General features: G+C 45.6%; 1 protein-coding gene across 3 annotated transcripts in view; it reads left to right on the forward strand.

Annotated features, from left to right (window-relative positions):
- USP30 (ubiquitin specific peptidase 30) overlaps positions 1 to 18660 on the forward strand; it is a 70268-nt gene extending 51608 nt beyond the window's left edge. For all 3 annotated transcript variants that reach the window (XM_073582597.1, XM_073582596.1, XM_073582598.1), the window contains 3 exons: positions 11980 to 12178; positions 13083 to 13188; positions 16129 to 18660. In XM_073582597.1, the coding sequence (XP_073438698.1) occupies positions 11980 to 12178; positions 13083 to 13188; positions 16129 to 16387 (564 nt within the window). In that variant the 3' untranslated portion in view covers positions 16388 to 18660. The remainder of the gene's footprint in view (positions 1 to 11979; positions 12179 to 13082; positions 13189 to 16128) is intronic.
- Positions 18661 to 18869: the final 209 nt, after the last annotated feature.

Genomic DNA, 18869 nt, shown 5'->3' on the forward strand with positions numbered 1-18869 from the left:
CGGTATCACGTTTAGCATCAAGGTCGCTATTGTCGATACCCAGTGTTTCTTCCATCAAGGACCCAACTGATCGCCTCATAGAGGGGCTTGCCCGCTCAGTGTATGAGGCAGCAGGGTCGGCTCTGGCCCCCTCCTTTGCGGCAACTTGGGTGGCTAAGGCCATGGTTTCATGGGCGGACGCTCTGCATAAGGCCCTCCAAGACAGGGATCTGCCCGCGGAGGTCTTGGAAGTTGCAAATCAGATATCAGGAGCGAGTGATTATCTCATCAGCGCCTCACTGGACGCGGCCGAGTGTTCGGCTGTGGCAGCAGCAAATGCGATCGCCATTAGGCGAGCATTATGGCTGAGGTTGTGGAAAGCGGATTCTATCTCTAAAAAATCCTTAACCTCATTGCCTTTTCAGGGCAATCGGTTGTTCGGTGAGAAGCTTGATAAGCTTATCTCAGAAGCCACAGGGGGGAGAAGTAGTTTCCTCCCGCAGCAGAGGAGTTGCCCGGCATTCAGGCAAACGCAGAGGCGTTTTCGGCCTTTTCGTAGCCCCTGGGGGGGGACTTCGGCCAGGGCATCCTCCTCCGCAAACAATGGCCAGAGTAGGGAAAGGCAAACCTCTTACAGGGCCAATCCGCTGGGCAGAGACCGAGGCCGTTTGCCCAGAGCGAGGGGGGCCAGATCCCAAAAGCCTCCGGCAAAATGACTCGAGGCGCTTCGTACCTACGGACGACAGAGTGGGCGGACGCCTACTAGGGTTCAGCCACGTTTGGGTCGCAGTGGCACGCGACGCTTGGGTGGCGGAATTGATATCGTCCGGGTACAAGATAGAGTTTCTCGGACTCCCGCCACAGCGATTCTTCCGTTCCCGACTTTCCGGGACAGAATCGCAGGCGGAAGATTTGTTACAGGCCATAATGACGCTTCAGCGCAAAGGGGTCATTGTCCCAGTGCCGCAAGGCGAAGAGACGCAGGGTTTTTACTCCAACCTGTTTTCGGTCCCCAAAAAAGACGGGACTGTGAGGCCGGTACTGGATCTAAAGATCCTGAACAAATTCATCAGGGTCAGGCGGTTCCGGATGGAGTCCCTCCGCTCGGTCATTGCAGCCATGGATCCAGGGGAATTCCTGGCCTCGATCGATGTGCAGGATGCATATCTACACATTCCGATATTTCCTCCACACCAGAGGTTCCTGCGTTTTGTGATCGGAGGGCGACATTTCCAATTTGTGGCTCTGCCCTTCGGTTTGGCCACTGCCCCCAGAGTCTTTACAAAGATAATGGCGGTGGTTATGGCCATCCTGCATGCACAGGGCATAACGGTACTACCGTACCTGGACGACCTTTTGGTAAAGGGTCCGTCGTTTCAGGCGTGCCAGAGGAATGTCAGTATCACTCTGGATACCCTGGCCCGTCTAGGATGGTTGATCAATCGAAACAAGTCGTCCTTGGTTCCAGCCCAGAGAATCATATTCCTAGGCATGGTTTTCGACACCTCCCCGGGGCTGGTGATCCTCCCTCAGGACAAGGCGCGAAGGATCAAGCAGGGGGTACGGAACCTTCTACAGCCGGGCACCAGATCCATCAGGTACGGCATGAGTGTGTTGGGCAGAATGGTGGCGGCGATGGAGGCAATCCCGTTTGCCCAGTTCCATCTCCGTCCGCTTCAGCATGCGCTCTTGTCAGCATGGGACCGGGGGCTGCTGTCTCTCAATCATCAGTGCAAGTTGCTTCCGCCGGTCCGGCGATCACTCCGATGGTGGACTCGCGACTCGTCTCTGGTCCGGGGGAAACCTTTTCCCCCGGAACAGTGGTTGGTGGTGACGACCGATGCAAGCCTGCATGGTTGGGGAGCAGTTTTCCAGAGTCACACAGCCCAGGGGCGGTGGTCCATTCGGGAAATAAATCTCCCGATCAACATTCTGGAGATACGGGCAATACGATTGGCCCTGCAACATTTTCAGCGGTTGCTGAGACACCGGCCGGTGCGCATTCAGTCGGACAATGCTACAGCAGTAGCATATGTCAACCATCAAGGGGGCACGCGCAGCCAGGCAGCCATGCGCGAGGTTGGGCTGGTACTGCGTTGGGCAGAGAAGAACCACGTGGTAATTTCAGCGGTGCACATTCCGGGAGTCGAAAACTGGGCGGCAGATTTTCTCAGCCGACAGGGGGTCACGGCAGGGGAATGGTCCCTGCATCCCGAGGTCTTTCAAAAGATCTGCCAACGGTGGGGGACACCAGACGTGGACCTTATGGCATCCAGAGAGAACACCAAAGTACAAAGGTTTGTCGCTCGATCCCTCGACCCGCAGGCAATCGCAGCAGACGCTCTGGTGCTTCCGTGGAGCCAGTTTCGTCTCCCGTACTTGTTTCCCCCGCTGCCTCTGCTTCCAAGAGTCATCAGAAAAATAAGGAGAGAGAAGATTCCAGCAATTCTGGTGGCCCCAGACTGGCCCCGGCGGGTCTGGTATGCAGATCTGGTTCAACTAGTGGTGGACGTACCTTGGCGTCTCCCAGATCGGCCGGACTTACTGTCCCAGGGGCCGATCTGCCATCCGAACTTAGGGGCCCTGTGTTTGACGGTGTGGCCATTGAATCTTGGCTGTTAACACAGGCAGGATTCAGGCGCGACATGGCGGCCACGATGGTGAGTGCCCGGAAGCCTTCCTCGGCGAAAGTATATCACCGGACTTGGGAAGTTTTTTTCCGTTGGTGTAGGGATCTGGCTCCTCTGGTTTTTTCGATCCCCAACGTACTAGCTTTTCTGCAGGCAGGGCTGGACGCAGGATTGGCTCCGAGTTCGCTCAGAACGCAAATCTCGGCCCTGTCGGTGCTTTTCCAATGAAAGGTCGCTACCGTCTGGCAGGTTAGGACGTTTATGCAGGGGGTCGCACATTTAGTACCCCCCTATAAGGCGCCGACGGAATCATGGGACCTGAACTTGGTGCTCAGAGCCCTTCAGGAGGCTCCCTTCGAACCATTGCAAGAAGTCTCCTTACCTTACCTGTCCAGAAAGGTCGTTTTTCTGGTTGCTATAACGTCTATTAGGCGGGTTTCGGAATTGGCGGCCTTATCTTGTAAACCGCCGTTCCTAACCTTTTATAAAGATAAGGTAGTTTTAAGGCCAGCTCCTCCCTTCTTGCCGAAGGTTGTGTCTGCGTTCCATATCAACGAAGACATTGTCTTACCCTCGTTTTGCCCGGCACCGGTGCACAGGGTAGAAAAGGCATTGCACACCCTGGATCTGGTAAGAGTCCTTAGGATGTATGTGACAAGGACAGCACCATTCCGCCAGACAGACTCTCTATTCGTGATTCCAGAAGGGCGGCGGAAGGGGCTCGCTGCGTCCAAAGCGACTTTGGCCAGATGGGTTCGCCTGACGATCCAAGAATCTTATGAAATCAGTGGCACGCCGGTTCCGGCAGGGATCAAGGCACACTCGGCTCGAGCAGTGGGTGCCTCATGGGCACTGCGACACCAGGCTTCAGCGGAGCAGGTGTGCAAAGCAGCTACCTGGTCCAGTTTGCATACGTTTGTCAAACATTATAACGTACATACCCAGGCATCCTCAGATGCAAGCCTGGGAAGAAAGATTCTCCAGGCAGCAGTTGCGCACCTCTAATCAGGGGCGCAAATTAGCATGGATTGGGTGAGCTAAGATCCCGCCCAGAGGACTGCTTTAGAACGTCCCACAGTCTCTGTGTCCCCCAATGAGACGAAGGAGAAACATGGATTTTTGTGAGTACTCACCGTAAAATCCTTTTCTCCGAGACGCTCATTGGGGGACACAGCACCCACCCTATTAGCCACTTGGCATTTACTTATTTTGAGTTATACAAATCCTTGTGTAGGGTTTAGGGTGGCCCCTTTTTCAGACATATAATTTCTTGCCTGAGTTTAAGGCGCGTTCTCCTACTGCTTATGCACTAAACTGAGTTACGCCCGGTCTGGGGGCGAGGGTGTATGCGGCGGAGGAGTAGCTAACTTTTTTTGTATACTTAGTGTCGGCCTCCAGACGGCAGAAGCACACACCACAGTCTCTGTGTCCCCCAATGAGCGTCTCGGAGAAAAGGATTTTACGGTGAGTACTCACAAAAATCCATGTATTGCCTTCACTAGAAAGGTACGTGACCTAACATTGAGCACCCAAAATTGTGGTGCAAATTTCTGCCATAAAGTAAGCTAAAAGTTGGTGTAAACTTAGATTAGTCTCAGAATGCATCAGATTTATGTTGAATCAGTTTTTAAGTTTTAAATAAACAAATAATAGGTCATGCAGGATCATCAAATTATAAATATGCGATAGAGTAACATTGTACATTAATTTTCTCAATGTGTGGATCATCCAATAGTAATGTATATAAAGATCCTTTGTGCCTAAACTACTAGAAATAGTAAACAAAAGAGAAAACAAACACGAAAAAACTAAAGGAAAAAAAGTGTGGGGGGGGAGAAGGAAAAGACATAAGGGGGAGGGGAGAAGGGAGTGCCACATTGATAAGACCCAATCTGTAAAGCCCCCGTCACACATAGCGACGCACCAGCAATCCCGACAATGATATGACCTGGTCAGGATCGCTGGTGTGTTGCTACAAACAGGCAGATCTCACCAGCGATCAGGACCAGCGACGACGCGGGTAACAAGCGCGCGCGTCGCTTAGTTACCCGCTGTGTACCTTGGATACCAGCGTGCTCGCGCTGGAAGATGATATCCAAGGTAAACAGCGGGTAACTAAAGCACGTGCGGCACTTAGTTACCCGCTATTTACCTTGGATACCAGCTCCCAGTGCCAGCACGTTGGTATCCAAGGTATACAGCGGGTAACTAAGCTACGCGCGCGCTTAGCTACCCGCGGTTTACCTTGGATACCAGCTCCATCTCGCTGATCGATGGTCTCCCGCTGCCACGCACCAACGATCAAAAAATTTTCCAGGGCATTCGAGCATGATCAGCGGGGGCCGGTCGCTGATACATGTCACACACAGCGAGATCGCTGGTGAGATCGCTGTTGCGTCACAAAACTTGTGACTCAGCAGTGATCTCGCTGTGTGTGATGGGGGCTTAACTCAAAAATATAAGGTCTAGAAGTTGTCAGAATCTTTAAATTGTTCCCATGCCAGAATTTCCCAGAACCATCAGGGTTTTCAGCTGAAATTTTACCATCACATAAAGAAATGACATTTCCTGCTGCCATTCCAACACCGAAGGAGTGGTGGAGCACCGCCAGTGACGTGAAATAAATGTTCTGGCAACTGTAAGGCAGTATCGCGTTTTGTTTTTTTTTCTGTGCTTTAATGGATCCAGGGAAACTGGAAAGCATGGCAACTTTGGGACTGAAAGTCCCCCTCTCGGCTTATACACAAGTCATACACCTGGGGGTCGGCGGGGGAGGGGGAGCGGGGGGTGTCAGAGATCATACTGACCCCCTCCTGGCGCGGTTTCTGCAGCCCCCCCCCCCGCTTCTCCACGGTCTCCCTTCCTGCCTTCAGCGGTCATGTGGTACTGCTCATTAAACTCATGAATATGCGCATATTTGAGTTTAATGAGCGGTACCACATGACCGCTGAAGGAAGGAATGGAGACAGTGGGAGAAGCGGGGCTGCAGAGACCGTGCCAGGAGGGGGTAAGTATTTCCAATATTCACCTGTCCCGGGTCCATCGCTGCTCACCGCTGTCTGCTGCGTCCTGTGTCAGTGACGTTTAGGCAGCAGAGGGCGCGATGATATGGATAGTGCACGCCGCGCCCTCTGCTGGCTGAACAGTCACAGACAGGAAGCGGCAGACAGCAGTGAGCAGCAATGGACCCGGGACAGGTGAATATCTCAGGTGCCGGGTCCTGAGCGAGCGGCAACACCGGCACCTAGCCCCCAGCGACGGAGAGGAGAGTGTGTCATTTTTTATGCAGCAACAGCAGCATATGGGGGCATAATATATGGCACATCTTATAGGGGCAGCATATGAGGGCATATTCTATGGAGCAGCATATGGGGGCATATTCTGTGGGGCAGCATATGGTGGCAGCATATCGGGGCATAGTCTATGGAGCAGCATATGGGGGCATAATAAAAGGAGCATCTTATGAGAGCTGCATATGGGGGCATAATCTATGAAGCATTTTATGGGGCCATACCCTTTATGGAGCATTATATGGGGCATATTATTCTATGGAGCATCTTATGGGGCCATTATTAACCTTTGTGCGGCATATTATGGGGTGTATTTTGTATTTAGCATCTTATGGGGCCATCATGAACTGTATGGAACGTTATATGGGGCTCCTGATTCAATGTGGATATTCAAAGACATTTAACCTTAATTTTACTTTTATTGGTATTTTTTTTTTTAAATTTACCAATAGCTGCTGCATTCTCCACCTTAGGCTTATACACGAGTCAATAGGTTTTCCCAGTTTTTTGTGACAAAATTAGGGGGGGGTCGGCTTATACTCGAGTATATACAGTAACTTGAAAATGTTCTCCTGTGCTCTGCAAGCAAAAGATATCTTTTGAGAGAACAGGAAAACCTTTTGCCATACCTGTGATGAGATTTCCATGCGTCAACGAAGCTCAAGACACCATTATTACTGTCTTGGTTTAAGATATTGTAAATCCTTGTGAGATGTGGAGTATTCCAAAAGAAATAAGGCCTCAAATAAAGTGGGAGGATTAAGGAGTGATTTCAAATGAGAATATTTTAGCCAAGATAGATTAACTAATGGACCAAGAATCTGTAGGTCCCTGAAAGAGGGAAGAGGAGTGACTGATAGTACATGAAAGAACCTTGTGACAGCCGACAGCCCCAGTCAACCTGATCAAATGCTTTCTCTGCGTCAACTTGTTGCGTTCCTGTGCGGTCAGCGGGCGCGTCAAAACAACGCATCCACATGTCCTGCATACCGAATGTTAAAGATGGGTACGCAGGACGCATGCGGAAGTAGGTGGAGCTTCACGGAGGAAGTACGCAGCCATCCGCAAAGCCACTGAATGCTAATGGGAACTTACCCTTAGAGAGAGAAAAATGAGTGCATGATCGGAGAGGCCTATACCTCCGATGGATGGAAGTGGACAACAGGCAATGACTTGCTAAGAAAAAAATCTGTCCGGCTGTGTGAATTCTGAGATGGAGAATAGAAAGTTTAGTCCTTGGTATGGGAGTTCAGGGTTCTTCATACATCTACCATGTGCAGAGCATGAAAATCACGCTGAAGAGAATGAAGCTTCCCCGATGGACAGAGCCCCTACCTAAGGATGAGTCCACAGATGTAAGATTGAACTCCCTCAGAGAATTAAGACAAAGTAGTTAGGAATGATTTTCAAGCCAGCACTGAACCTATATTAGGAATGTACCAATTTGCAAATGTGAATGTGGTAGAATTACGGTAATTTTAAGCATGAGGAAAATATAGTGCACTTGACGACAAAGGCAAGAGTCCACAAGGGCATGAGGGAGGGACCTATGAATGATAATCGACCACCCCACTCGATTTTACTTCAGGGTTGGCATTATGGAACCAAGTTTTGAAATATTCATTCGGAAAAGCAGGAATATGGCCTAAATGAGTTTACTGTGGAAACATTTCCCACCTTACTTTTATGCATATCATAGGAACCTGAGATATCTTCTGGGGAATGTTCAATCCACATACATTCAGGGATCCCACCTGAATTGATGCCATTTTAGCTCCTCCTAGGGAAGAATGGAAGAGAGGGGAAGGAAAGGACAATGCATCAGATTTATCAAACAGCATAAACCATTGTGATAAAGTGATGCATTTTAAGATGGCCTTGTCCAAGTTTAAGTATTCTAAGTTTGAAATGGTCTAGTCTTAACCCCTTCATGACCAAGCCTATTTTGACCTTAATGACCAGGCCATTTTTTGCAATTCTGACCAATGTCCCTTTATGAGGTAATAACTCAGGAACGCTTCAACGGATCTTAGCGATTCTGAGATTGTTTTTTCGTGACATATTGGGCTTCATGTTAGTGGTAAATTTAGGTCGATAATTTTTGCGTTTATTTGTGAAAAAATCAGAAATTTGGTGAAAATTTTGAAAAGTTCGCAATTTTCAAATTTTGAATTTTTATTCTGTTAAAAAAGAGAGTTATGTGACACAAAATAGTTACTAAATAACATTTCCCACATGTCTACTTAACATCAGCACAATTTTGGAAACAAGTTTTTTTTTTTGTTAGGAAGTTATAAGGGTTAACAGTTGACCAGCGATTTCTCATTTTTACAACAAAATTTGCAAAACCATTTTTTTAGGGACCACCTCACATTTGAAGTCACTTTGAGGGGTCTATATGGCAGAAAATACCCAAAAGTGAGACCATTCTAAAAACTGCACCCCTCAAGCTCCTCAAAACTACATTCAAGAAGATTATTAACCCTTCAGGTGTTTCACAGGAACTAAAGCAACGTGGAAAGAAAAAATGGACATTTTAATTTTTCCAACAAAAATTTTCTTTTAGCATCAATTTTTTCATTTTCACATGGGCAACAGGATAAAATGGATCCTAAAATTTTCTGGGCAATTTCTCCTTAGTACAACGATACCTCATATGTGGTCATAAACCACTGTTTGGGCGCACGGCAGGGCTCAGAAGGGAAGGCGCGCCATTTGACTTTTTGAATGGAAAATATGCTGGAATATTTAGCGGTTGCCATGTCGCGTTTGGAGAGCCCGTGTGCCTAAACATTGGAGCTCCCCCACAAGTGACCCCGTTTTGGAAACTAGACCCCCTAAGGAACTTATCTAGATGCATAATGATCACTTTGAACCCCCAGGTGCTTCACAAATTGATCTGTAAAAAAAAAAAAGTTCTTTTCACAAAAATTTTCTTTTAGCCTCAGTTTTTTCATTTTCACATGGGCAACAGGATAAAATGGATCCTAAAATTTGTTGAGCAATTTCTCCTGAGTACACCGATACCTCATATGTGGTCATAAACCACTGTTTGGGCGTACGGCAGGGTCCGGAAGGGAAGGAGCGCCATTTGACTTTATGAATGGAAAATTAGCTCCAATCGTTATCGGACACCATGTCGCGTTTGGAGAGCCCCTGTGTACCTAAACATTGGAGCTCCCCCTACAAGTGACCCCATTTTGGAAACTAGACCCTCTAAGGAACTTATCTAGATGCATAGTGAACACTTTGAACCCCCAAGTGCTTCACAAAAGTTTATAACGCAGAGCTGTGAAAAAAAATAAATATTTTTTCCCTCAAAAAATTATTTTTTAGTGTGCAATTTTTTATTTTCACAAGGGTACCAGGATAAATTGGACCCCAAAAGTTGTTGTCCAGTTTGTCCTGAGTATGCTGGTACCCCATATGTGGGTGGGGACCACTGTTTGGGTACACGTCGGGGCTCGGAATGGAAGTAGTGACGTTTTGAAATGCAGACTTTGATGGAATGGTCTGCGGTCGTCGTTACGTTTGCAGAGCCCCTGATGTGCCTAAACAATAGAAACCCCATTTTGGAAACTAGACCCCACAAGGAACTTATCTAGATGCCTGGTGAGCACTTTGAACCCCCAAGTGCTTCACAGAAGTTCATAACGCAGAGACGTGAAAATAAAAAAAAAATTTTTTCCACAAAAATAATATTTTTGCCCCCAATTTTTTATTTTCCCAAGGGTACCGGGAGAAATTAGACCCCCAAAGTTGTTGTGCAATTTTTCCTGAGTACGCTGATGCCACATTTGTTGGGGTAAACCACTGTTTGGGCACATGTCGGGGCTTGGAAAGGAGGGAGCACCGTTTGACTTTTTGAACTCAAAATTGGCTGTAATCAAGATTGCACCATGTCGCGTTTGGAGACCCCCGTGATGTGCCTAAACAGTGGAAACCCCTCAATTCTAACTTCAACCCTAACCCCAACACACCCCTAACCCTAATCCCAACCCTAACCACAAGCCTAACCCTAATTCTAACTCTAATTCCAACCCTACCCCTATTTCCAACCCTAACCCTATTTCCAACCCTAACCCTAATGGAAAAATAAAAATAATTTCTTTATTTTATTAGTTGTTCCTGCCTATGGGGGTGATAATCGAGGGGTTTATTTACTTTTCATTCTATTTTGATCACTGTGAGAGTTTATCACAGTGATCAAAATGAATGAAAGGAAATTGCAGCCGGCGGGCGCACTGCGCATGCGCCTGCCATTTTCCAATATGGCGGCGCCCATGGTCCGGGACACCGGGAGCCATAGCGGCACTCGGTGAGTACCGGGGGGTGGAAGGGGGGGTGATCGGAAGGCGGGGGAGTGGAGGGAAGGCGGGGGGCAGATGATGACAGCAGCGGCACATCGTCGCTGTCATTCAGTAACGGGGGACAGATCGCCCCCGTTAACCGGTGGGGGGAGGGTCAGATCGGTGTCACCAGCCATGTCCGATGCTACAGCAGCGTCGGACATGGCTGGATTGTAATAGTAATATTTCATTCCAGTCATGTCCGATGCTACAGCAGCGTCGGACATGGCTGGATTGTAATAGTAATATTTCATTAATGAAAATTGATGAAATATTACTATCGCTCTGATTGGCTGTTAAACTTTTAACAGCCAATCAGAGCGATCGTAGCCACGTGGGGGCGAAGCCACGCCCCCCGTGGTGAAGTACAAAGCCCCCTGTATCTGCGGGTCGAGTGACCTAGGTCACCCGATCCGCAGGGGGCTTTGAAGTCATGACACAGGGTATGCGTCATTGGTCGGAATGGCACCGACTTTCATGACGCATACGCTGTGTCACTGGTCATGAAGGGGTTAAGTTTACTAGATGACTTACTGGATTCATCTAACATACTAGGCCAATTGGTCCTTAGTACCATTGGAAGAAAAAAGTTTGCCAAACTCAGTCCCTTTTCTGACATCATTCCTGCTTGTCCTTTGCAAATAATCATAAAAACTTTACAGTGCTTTACAGATGATTGCCCTGCTTTCTATCCCAACTGCAAGAGTAAGCAGTTAAAACAGAGCTGATGGCTTTCAGTATCACTAGAATTGTGTGCATGTAGGGCGAGAGCACAGCAGGAACTCTGAGAGGTGCAACTACAGTCAAATGTTGCAGGGATCTGGGACCTGTGTGAAAGTTGCTGGTATGCTCATGACCCTAGGAGCTGTTTCACTCATTAGGTACTTTTTCTTTTGCGTTACACTTTCAGGAAATACAGTTGATATTGCCCCCTAGCCATCAGATTACAGCAGCTATTCACCTCCTCTCACTTATGTATGGGAGTATAAGATATGCTTCTTACGTTGCAAAGACTGCTGATTGCCAGATACCAAATTCATAGGATAGGTTCACGAAACCAGGCGATACCTGTCTGTCATCCCCATGTCTGCAACACCATATACCTCCTGATATGGAAGTGAGAAGCGCGAGTAACACCTTTTTAAGGCTAGTTTCACACTAGCGTTTATTCGACGCAGCGCACGGTGCCGCTAAGCCCCGCCCCCTGCTGGCTCCCTGCCCGCCCCTTCCGGTCATCGCCGCCTACTATCGCACATGGACGCTTGCGATCTGCGCACCCTATCTTTAGCATAGGGTGCGCTAGTAGGATTTTGGCGTGCGCTGCGCACTTTTGAAGGTGCGCCCGTGCGCGCCAAACGCAGCATGTTGCATTTCGGCGCACACGGCGCACCTTCAAAAGTGCGCAGCACACGCCAAAATCCTACTAGCGCACGGCCAGCGCACGATCTGCGCACCCTATGCTAAAGATAGGGTGCGCAGATCGCAAGCGTCCATGTGCGATAGTAGGCGGCGATGACCGGATGGGGCGGGCAGGGAGCCGGCAGGGGGCGGGGCTTAGCGGCGCCGTGTGCTGCGTCGAATAACCGCTAGTGTGAAACTAGCCTAAGGCAGTAATACTGTATGTGTACAGTTTGCAGAACACTTTGTATGCAGCTGGATGATTGCAAGTACCATAAATCCATGTACTGTTACATGGTAATTCATTTGACATTGCCATGTTTTTTTCAATAGCTTCCTCAGTGTCTGTGCATCCACTTGCAGCGCCTAAGCTGGTCCAATCAAGGTAGCCCTCTGAAACGTAATGAACATGTCCAGTTTAGTGAATTCCTGGCATTGGATAGGTATAAGTATCGACTCAATGGGAATGTATTCCGCCAGCGGCAATGTGCTACTCGAGAAGGAACAAACCAAACAACTGAAGCATCAGCAGGTACATGGACTATCTACATATTCTGACATCATATTGTATATTTGTTCCACATCGATTGTGCAGCAGATTGAGATAAATAATGCATTCCCTTTTGTCAGATAAATCGGGAAGGATTAGAGCTTTGATGGTCTACCTGTGCTTATTCGAATAGTACATCATCTTATATATTGACTACATAATTACCACTGGGCGCTTTGTTCGCCAGCCAATTTGCCATAATAGTCTTGAACTAGTCTTTATGAGAAAAGGTAATCTCTAAAATGCATCTAGAAATACTTTTTTTTATTCTAAAAGAGTAGGTCCTGCCTTTTGTACTAGCTTTTCTGCATATCTCGTCTCATGAGTGGGTTTCACTGGTCCCAGTTGAATATTTCATTTCTTCATCATGCTTCTGTTATAGGCTGTGTGCACTTGGTTTTTACCTATTGTAGGAAAGCAGGTAGGCAAAGGATAAATCCTAGCACTCCAGATCCTTATCAGGTGGACTAGAATTAGGCCATGTGCTCGCTGGTCAGTCAGCTTGGGGAAGCCGAGCAGAGTGGGCTGTCTTGGAGCTAAAGAGCGTCTAGCCACAATCGCTCTGAGAAGAGACTGCACAGGCCGTGTTCACCAACTGCAAGTATCAGTGGTTGATAGCTGTTTTGTGTGACCGCACTGAGAGTATTTCAGCCATGTCTGAGTATCCAGGGTCTATGTTGTTTACTTCGTGCCTGGACAAGTTTAGGGATTTTATGTTCATGGTTTTGTTTTTGGTACTGTGCAACCAGTGGAAATAAACATTATTCCACTTTGAGATAAAAACCCAGTGGCGGCTATTCGCAAACGCGAACCCCTACACTATGTAATCTTTTGGCATGTTTTTATTATCATTACTGTATATTGCTCTGATTTATCCTTGTTATAGGTTCTGATGGGCATCATAATTCCAGAGTACCATTGCTGAATGGAACATATTCTGCAGCAATACTGTCATCTCACACAAATTCCAAACCTTCTAGCGCAGAGTGCACGTGAGTACTTCTTTCTGTAGATATGTTTCTCAGTCAGTTTTTGAGTGCCTTACATGTATTCTTAACCCCTTCACGACCTATGTGTATATATACGTCATAGGTCGTGTCCTTGCATTCCAAAACATGCAGTCTCAGCACGTCAGCTGATTTCATCAGCCGACATGTGACCCTGCAGGAAACCCCTGTGGTTGTCATTGCCGATCTGCGATCAGGTGGCAGAGGCTGCGGTAATTGTCAAAGCCACTGTCCCATCCCTGAAACAGAGACATCAGTGATGCTTGTTTCAGGGGCAGTGCTGTCCCTGCTGTGTCCCTGAATAGTAATAAGTCGGCAGCAGAGCGGTGTCACTATACCCAGCAGAGACCTGTGACGTCACCTGAGGGGTGGCACTAGTGCTCCTGCACACTAGGTGTAGTGACACCGCTCTGCTTCCGGCTTATTTGGCTAAGCAGACAACAGACCAGAAGCCGCGCTCATCGCACAGAGGGAGACACTGAGACATCACCGTCCCTGAAAGGAGTGTCACTGGTAACGCATTATTTTAGGGAGGGGGCAAGACTGTGATAATTACCTCAGCCTCTGCCCCTTGATGATGCATTTGCCCCTTGATGATGCATTGAGTATCCCAGCATGCACTGGGGGTAGTCAAAGGAATCGTCATCAGACAGGAAGTAGAGGAAAAAAAAATACAAAAGTAGTTAGTGTAGTTAAGGAATGGTAGGGAATTTTTAATGCAAGTATATTAGAAAATAACAGATTATGGGACTAAATAGATGGGGAAAAATAATTTGCATTCGGACCTCCCCTTTAAAGGGGTTGTCCGCTCAAAACCGATAAGGCTGCAGTCAATCTGTGTGACTGCAGACTTGTGAATTACCCCAGCACACGCACTATGTATTGTGGGGATTCCTTGATTTCAGACTACGGCCAGTGAGTGTTGCCTTGCTCCCTACACTTGTACTAATGCGACAAGACAGTGGGTGTGTCCGACTAGATTGTATGTAAAAACAATAATACAAGAAAACATATCAAAGCCCAATTTTAAAAATAGCCTATTTTCTGATGACACATTCGTTTAAGGTAAATAACAGCAAACTATAGCAACGTGAAAACAGCAAAAAAAAAAAAAAAAAAATACACTGGAATAGATTTTAAATCCATCAGCTCTTTCCACCTTAATAAGTCTAAATAACCTTGATGATTCAAAAGCTAAATCATCCTAGCTGAATAAACGTGTATTGTAATGACATGATCGCCAATACACCAAGATCACCCTGATGGCAGGTACCTCAGCATATTGACTACACCTCTGCCCATGGACAAGGCACAGATATCTCCCTTGGATAACAGACCTTGAAAATATCTGTAAAAGTCCCCAAGATTGTTGCAAATTTAACCCCTTAGTGACGGAGCCAAATTCTTGAAATCTGACCAGTGTCACTTTATGTGGTAATAACTCTGGAACGCTTCAAAAAATCCCAGTGATTTTGAGATTTTTTTCGTGACACATTGTACTTTATGATACTGGTAAATTTAGGTCAATGTTTTGTTTTTATTTATAAAAATTATCAGAAATTTGAGAAAAATGTTAAAAAACTAGCAATTTTCAAACTTTGAATGCTTATCCCTTTAATCCAGATTGTCATACCACACAAAAACATTCATAAATGACATTTTCCATATGCCTGCTTTACAGCAGCATCATCTGTAAAATGTTCTTTTATTTTGTTAGCATTTTAGGAGGTTTAAAAATGTAGCAGGAATTTTTCATTTTATCAAGGAAATTTACAAATTTTTTTTTTTTTTTTTTTTAGGGACCTATCCAGGTTTGAAGTGACTTTGGGGGTCCTATATATTGGGAAACCCCCAAAAGTTATACCATTTTAAAAACAGCACCCCCTGACATATTGAAAACTGCTGTCAGGTAGTTTATTAACCCTTCAGGTCATTTTCAGGAATTAATGCAAAGTGGCATGACAGAAATGAAAAAGTGTATTTTTACCACCTAAATGCCACTAACTTCTGAACAGGTTACAACAGCCGTCAGACTCTAAGGCCGCTATTTGGTCGTGAAATGCCATGGCAAACCTCAGGACCACACAATCATGATCTCAGGGTGCTGATGGGGTTAAAGAGGAAGTCCCCACATTCTGTTAACCATTTATATGATGTCACTATTAGCAGCATCTAAGGGGTTAAAATAATTTGGAACTTGCAAACACTGATCCAGCAATGTGTCAGCTATAGTGTACTGCTGACAGCTGCTGGATTGTCACCTGTATGGGGATGCTATTCTCTTATATCTCACGTCAGTTAAAAGACGTATTGGCGGTCATTAAGGGGTTAAAACCGTTGTTACTTTTATGTATTTGACTACTCCTTTAACGACTTTTTACAATGATTGTCTGTACATATATAAATAGTACCTGAAAACCATTGATTAACAAGGAGTATAAAGTCCAATTAGTATATAAAAAGTATATTTTTATTAAACATATATGCCAATACAAATAGTACACACAATGTTGCAATAAAGGATCAGGCAACATTTTTGGGAAAATCTGTAGAGGTCTATACTGGCAGATATCTATGCACTCTATTTCCATGGCATTAATTTTATTGACCTTATGCACTTTGTGTGATTAATTAGTGACCGAGTCTTCATTGCTTGATCCTTTATTGCAACATTGTGTGTACTATTTGTATTGGCATATATGTTTAATAAAAATATACTTTTTATATACTAATTGGACTTTATACTTACTCCCTTGTTAATCAATGGTTTTCAGGCTCTCGTTTTGGAGTGTCCTTCAGGGAACCCTTTTATGACTGAATATGGTTGCTGGTCGTGTGGGTGTCCCCTATATTACTATTGTGCCTTGGTTGGTCTCTATTTATATATAAATAGTATAAATGACTTTCATGCGTTTTTCTCTGCAGTTCTTATCTCTTCCGTCTTATGGCAGTTATCATTCATCATGGCGATATGCACTCAGGACATTTTGTTACTTATCGACGTTCACCTCCAGCTGCTAAGACCCCCAAACATCTCAGTCAGCATTGGTTGTGGGTTTCTGATGATACTGTGCGCAGGGCAAACATACAGGAGGTCCTCTCTTCGAATGCTTACCTGCTGTTTTATGAGCGTGTTCAGTCTAAGTCACAAGTTCAAGGATGTGCGATTCGGGCAGAAGAATAAATGTGACAAACTGGGAAAAGACGTGCATTTCAATTTCGTATACTCTTGTCAACATTGTGTTTAAACTTGGATCCTAAACCTACAAATTTAAAGTATAACTCCACTTTCTAGAATAATGCGGTTTGCTGTACTATTTCATTTAGCCAAAGAAACATAAACTCTACTGCTGAACGGAGTCCATACTGGCTTCTGTCCAGTGAATGGTGCTGTATGGATATCTGTAACCTGTGTATGTATATACAGTGACGTTCTCCCAATATTGTGCTACACTAGTGGCTTTAATTTCTAATCCTCTCCGGTGGAGTTAATATTGTAAGTCCCTGTATTACTCACATTTCTATTAGAAAAGAAAAAAAAAAAACATGTCTACAGTATTTATAAGGTAATTTCTTAAACAGCCTGGCAGAGGTAGTGGTGTGAAGGCCAGGCACAATATAATTGAAATTGTTGCTAGTGATCTTACAGTATCTGTAATGTATGAAATTGTAGCATTCGAGATGATGAACTTCTAGCAGCTGATACATGCTGCCAGATCTGGCTGCATCTTCTCAGCCATATATGTTTAACTCTGAAACCTTGTTGCGCATCAGAGAAAATCAGTTTAATAGCCACATGGGAAGGAGCTGCACCGACTGGTTGGATAGGCGATTCCATGGCACCTTCTCCACCCCTGTTGTCCTAGAGGGACAAGTCACTCCAGGGGAGCAGCTGGGGGGGGAGAAGCAACCAGCGGCTTGCCTGTCCTCCTAGTCTCCTGTGCATCGTGGTCCCTTGCAGCTATTAAACAATGTTCTTAAACACTGCAGTGTTTGAGTTAAACCTACCTGTCAGTAATGCAGTTACCAACTGACACATGCTACCTGTGGATCAGGCAGTATGTCTCAACTGTCAGATTCACTTTAAGGCTGTGTGCCCACGTAGCGATTAAGCGTTTTTGCCGCGATAACGCTTAAAAATCGTGTACAGAACGCCCCCCATGCATTCCTATGGCATTCCGCACATGTGCTAATGCTGCGCTTTTTTCCGCGGCGGAATCACATCGCAAAAAAAAATCGCAGCATGATCATTCTTTTGTGCAGAATCACAAAGAATTGCCGCGATTCCGCACCCATAGGAATGCATGAGAATCGCTTACTTCCCGCATGTGGCTATGCCCACCATGCGGGAAGTTAAGCGTCTCATGTGCGGTTGGTACCCACGGTGTGGAGGAGAGGAGACTGTCCTCCAGGCCCTGGGTACCATACCCCTGTAAAAAAAAGAATAAAAAATCGGGGTATGTTTACCTTCCGGTGTCCCGCGCTGCATTCCCGGCCTAGCGTTCCCAGTTATGCCTTGCGGCAAGGCCCTGTAATGACGTAGTCTCGCGTGACTCTAGCGGTCTCGCGAGATCGCTATAGCAAAGCGAGACTACGTCATCACAGGTCTCGCAAGGCATTACTGGGAACGCTGTGGCCCGGGAATGCAGCGCGGGACGCCGGAAGGTAAATATACCCCGATTTTTTTTATTTTTTTAAGCATTTTAACATTTTATCTTTTACTATTGATACCGCCTCAATAGTAAAAACCTGGTCACACTTGTCAAACACTATGTTTGACGAGTGTGACCAACCTGTCAATCACTTTCCAAGCGATGCTTCAAATCGCTTGGAAAGTGCTTGAATATCGCACGTGAAAATCGCGGTGAAATTGCGCGGAAAAAACCGCGCGATTTCTGGGAAGGAGTCCGGTTTTTAGTGAGCGTTTTAAAACGCTACGTGGGCACATAGCCTAAAGCAGAATTATCTTTTATCTACAAGCACATCACAATGGTTTTGTGTACGTGTTTACTTCCCCACCAATGAGCCATCTGTAACGAAAAGAACTAAAAACTGTAGCCATAATGGGCACCAGCTTTACAGTATACATTTACCAGTACATAACTGGGAAAGTAAGTGAAATCTCCACCTATTATCTTTTTAAAATATTCCAATTATTCAATATGTATTAGAAGAGATTAATGCTCATCTGGTTGGTAAATTTAACAGTGATGAGAAATATGTCCCTGACACTGCCAATCAATTTTGATTATTCAGGTAATATATACCACCTTGTGGTTTTATTTCCTCAAAAGTGCCACAAAAGATCATTTTATTGATGTATTAATTGATTTCTTGTATATAGGTGTATATAAGAGATATTTATTCTTATGTGGAGAAATTGTACTAAAAGACTTATTCTCCTGCTTAATTTTAATGTTAAAGATCTTTGGTAATAAAGATGTTTTGTTGAAGAAAGTTCCCTTATGATGAGAATCATGTCTGTCAATTTTTTTTTTCTTGAATGGTAATGGACTGTATATTGAATTTTGAGAAGGAATCCACTTTCAGTCTCAGAGGAAGAGCAGCGCTTGCCTTTTTTTTTTTTGCAATTGATTGAATTCACACAAATCAAAACGTCTGACGTGATCCTATAACTGTCAAAAGGTTTTTGAAAGCACGTCTAC

Source organism: Dendrobates tinctorius, unplaced genomic scaffold, assembly GCF_039654945.1.
Source record: "Dendrobates tinctorius isolate UK_male_01 unplaced genomic scaffold, ASM3965494v1 ptg000073l, whole genome shotgun sequence".
Lineage (NCBI taxonomy): Eukaryota > Metazoa > Chordata > Amphibia > Anura > Dendrobatidae > Dendrobates > Dendrobates tinctorius.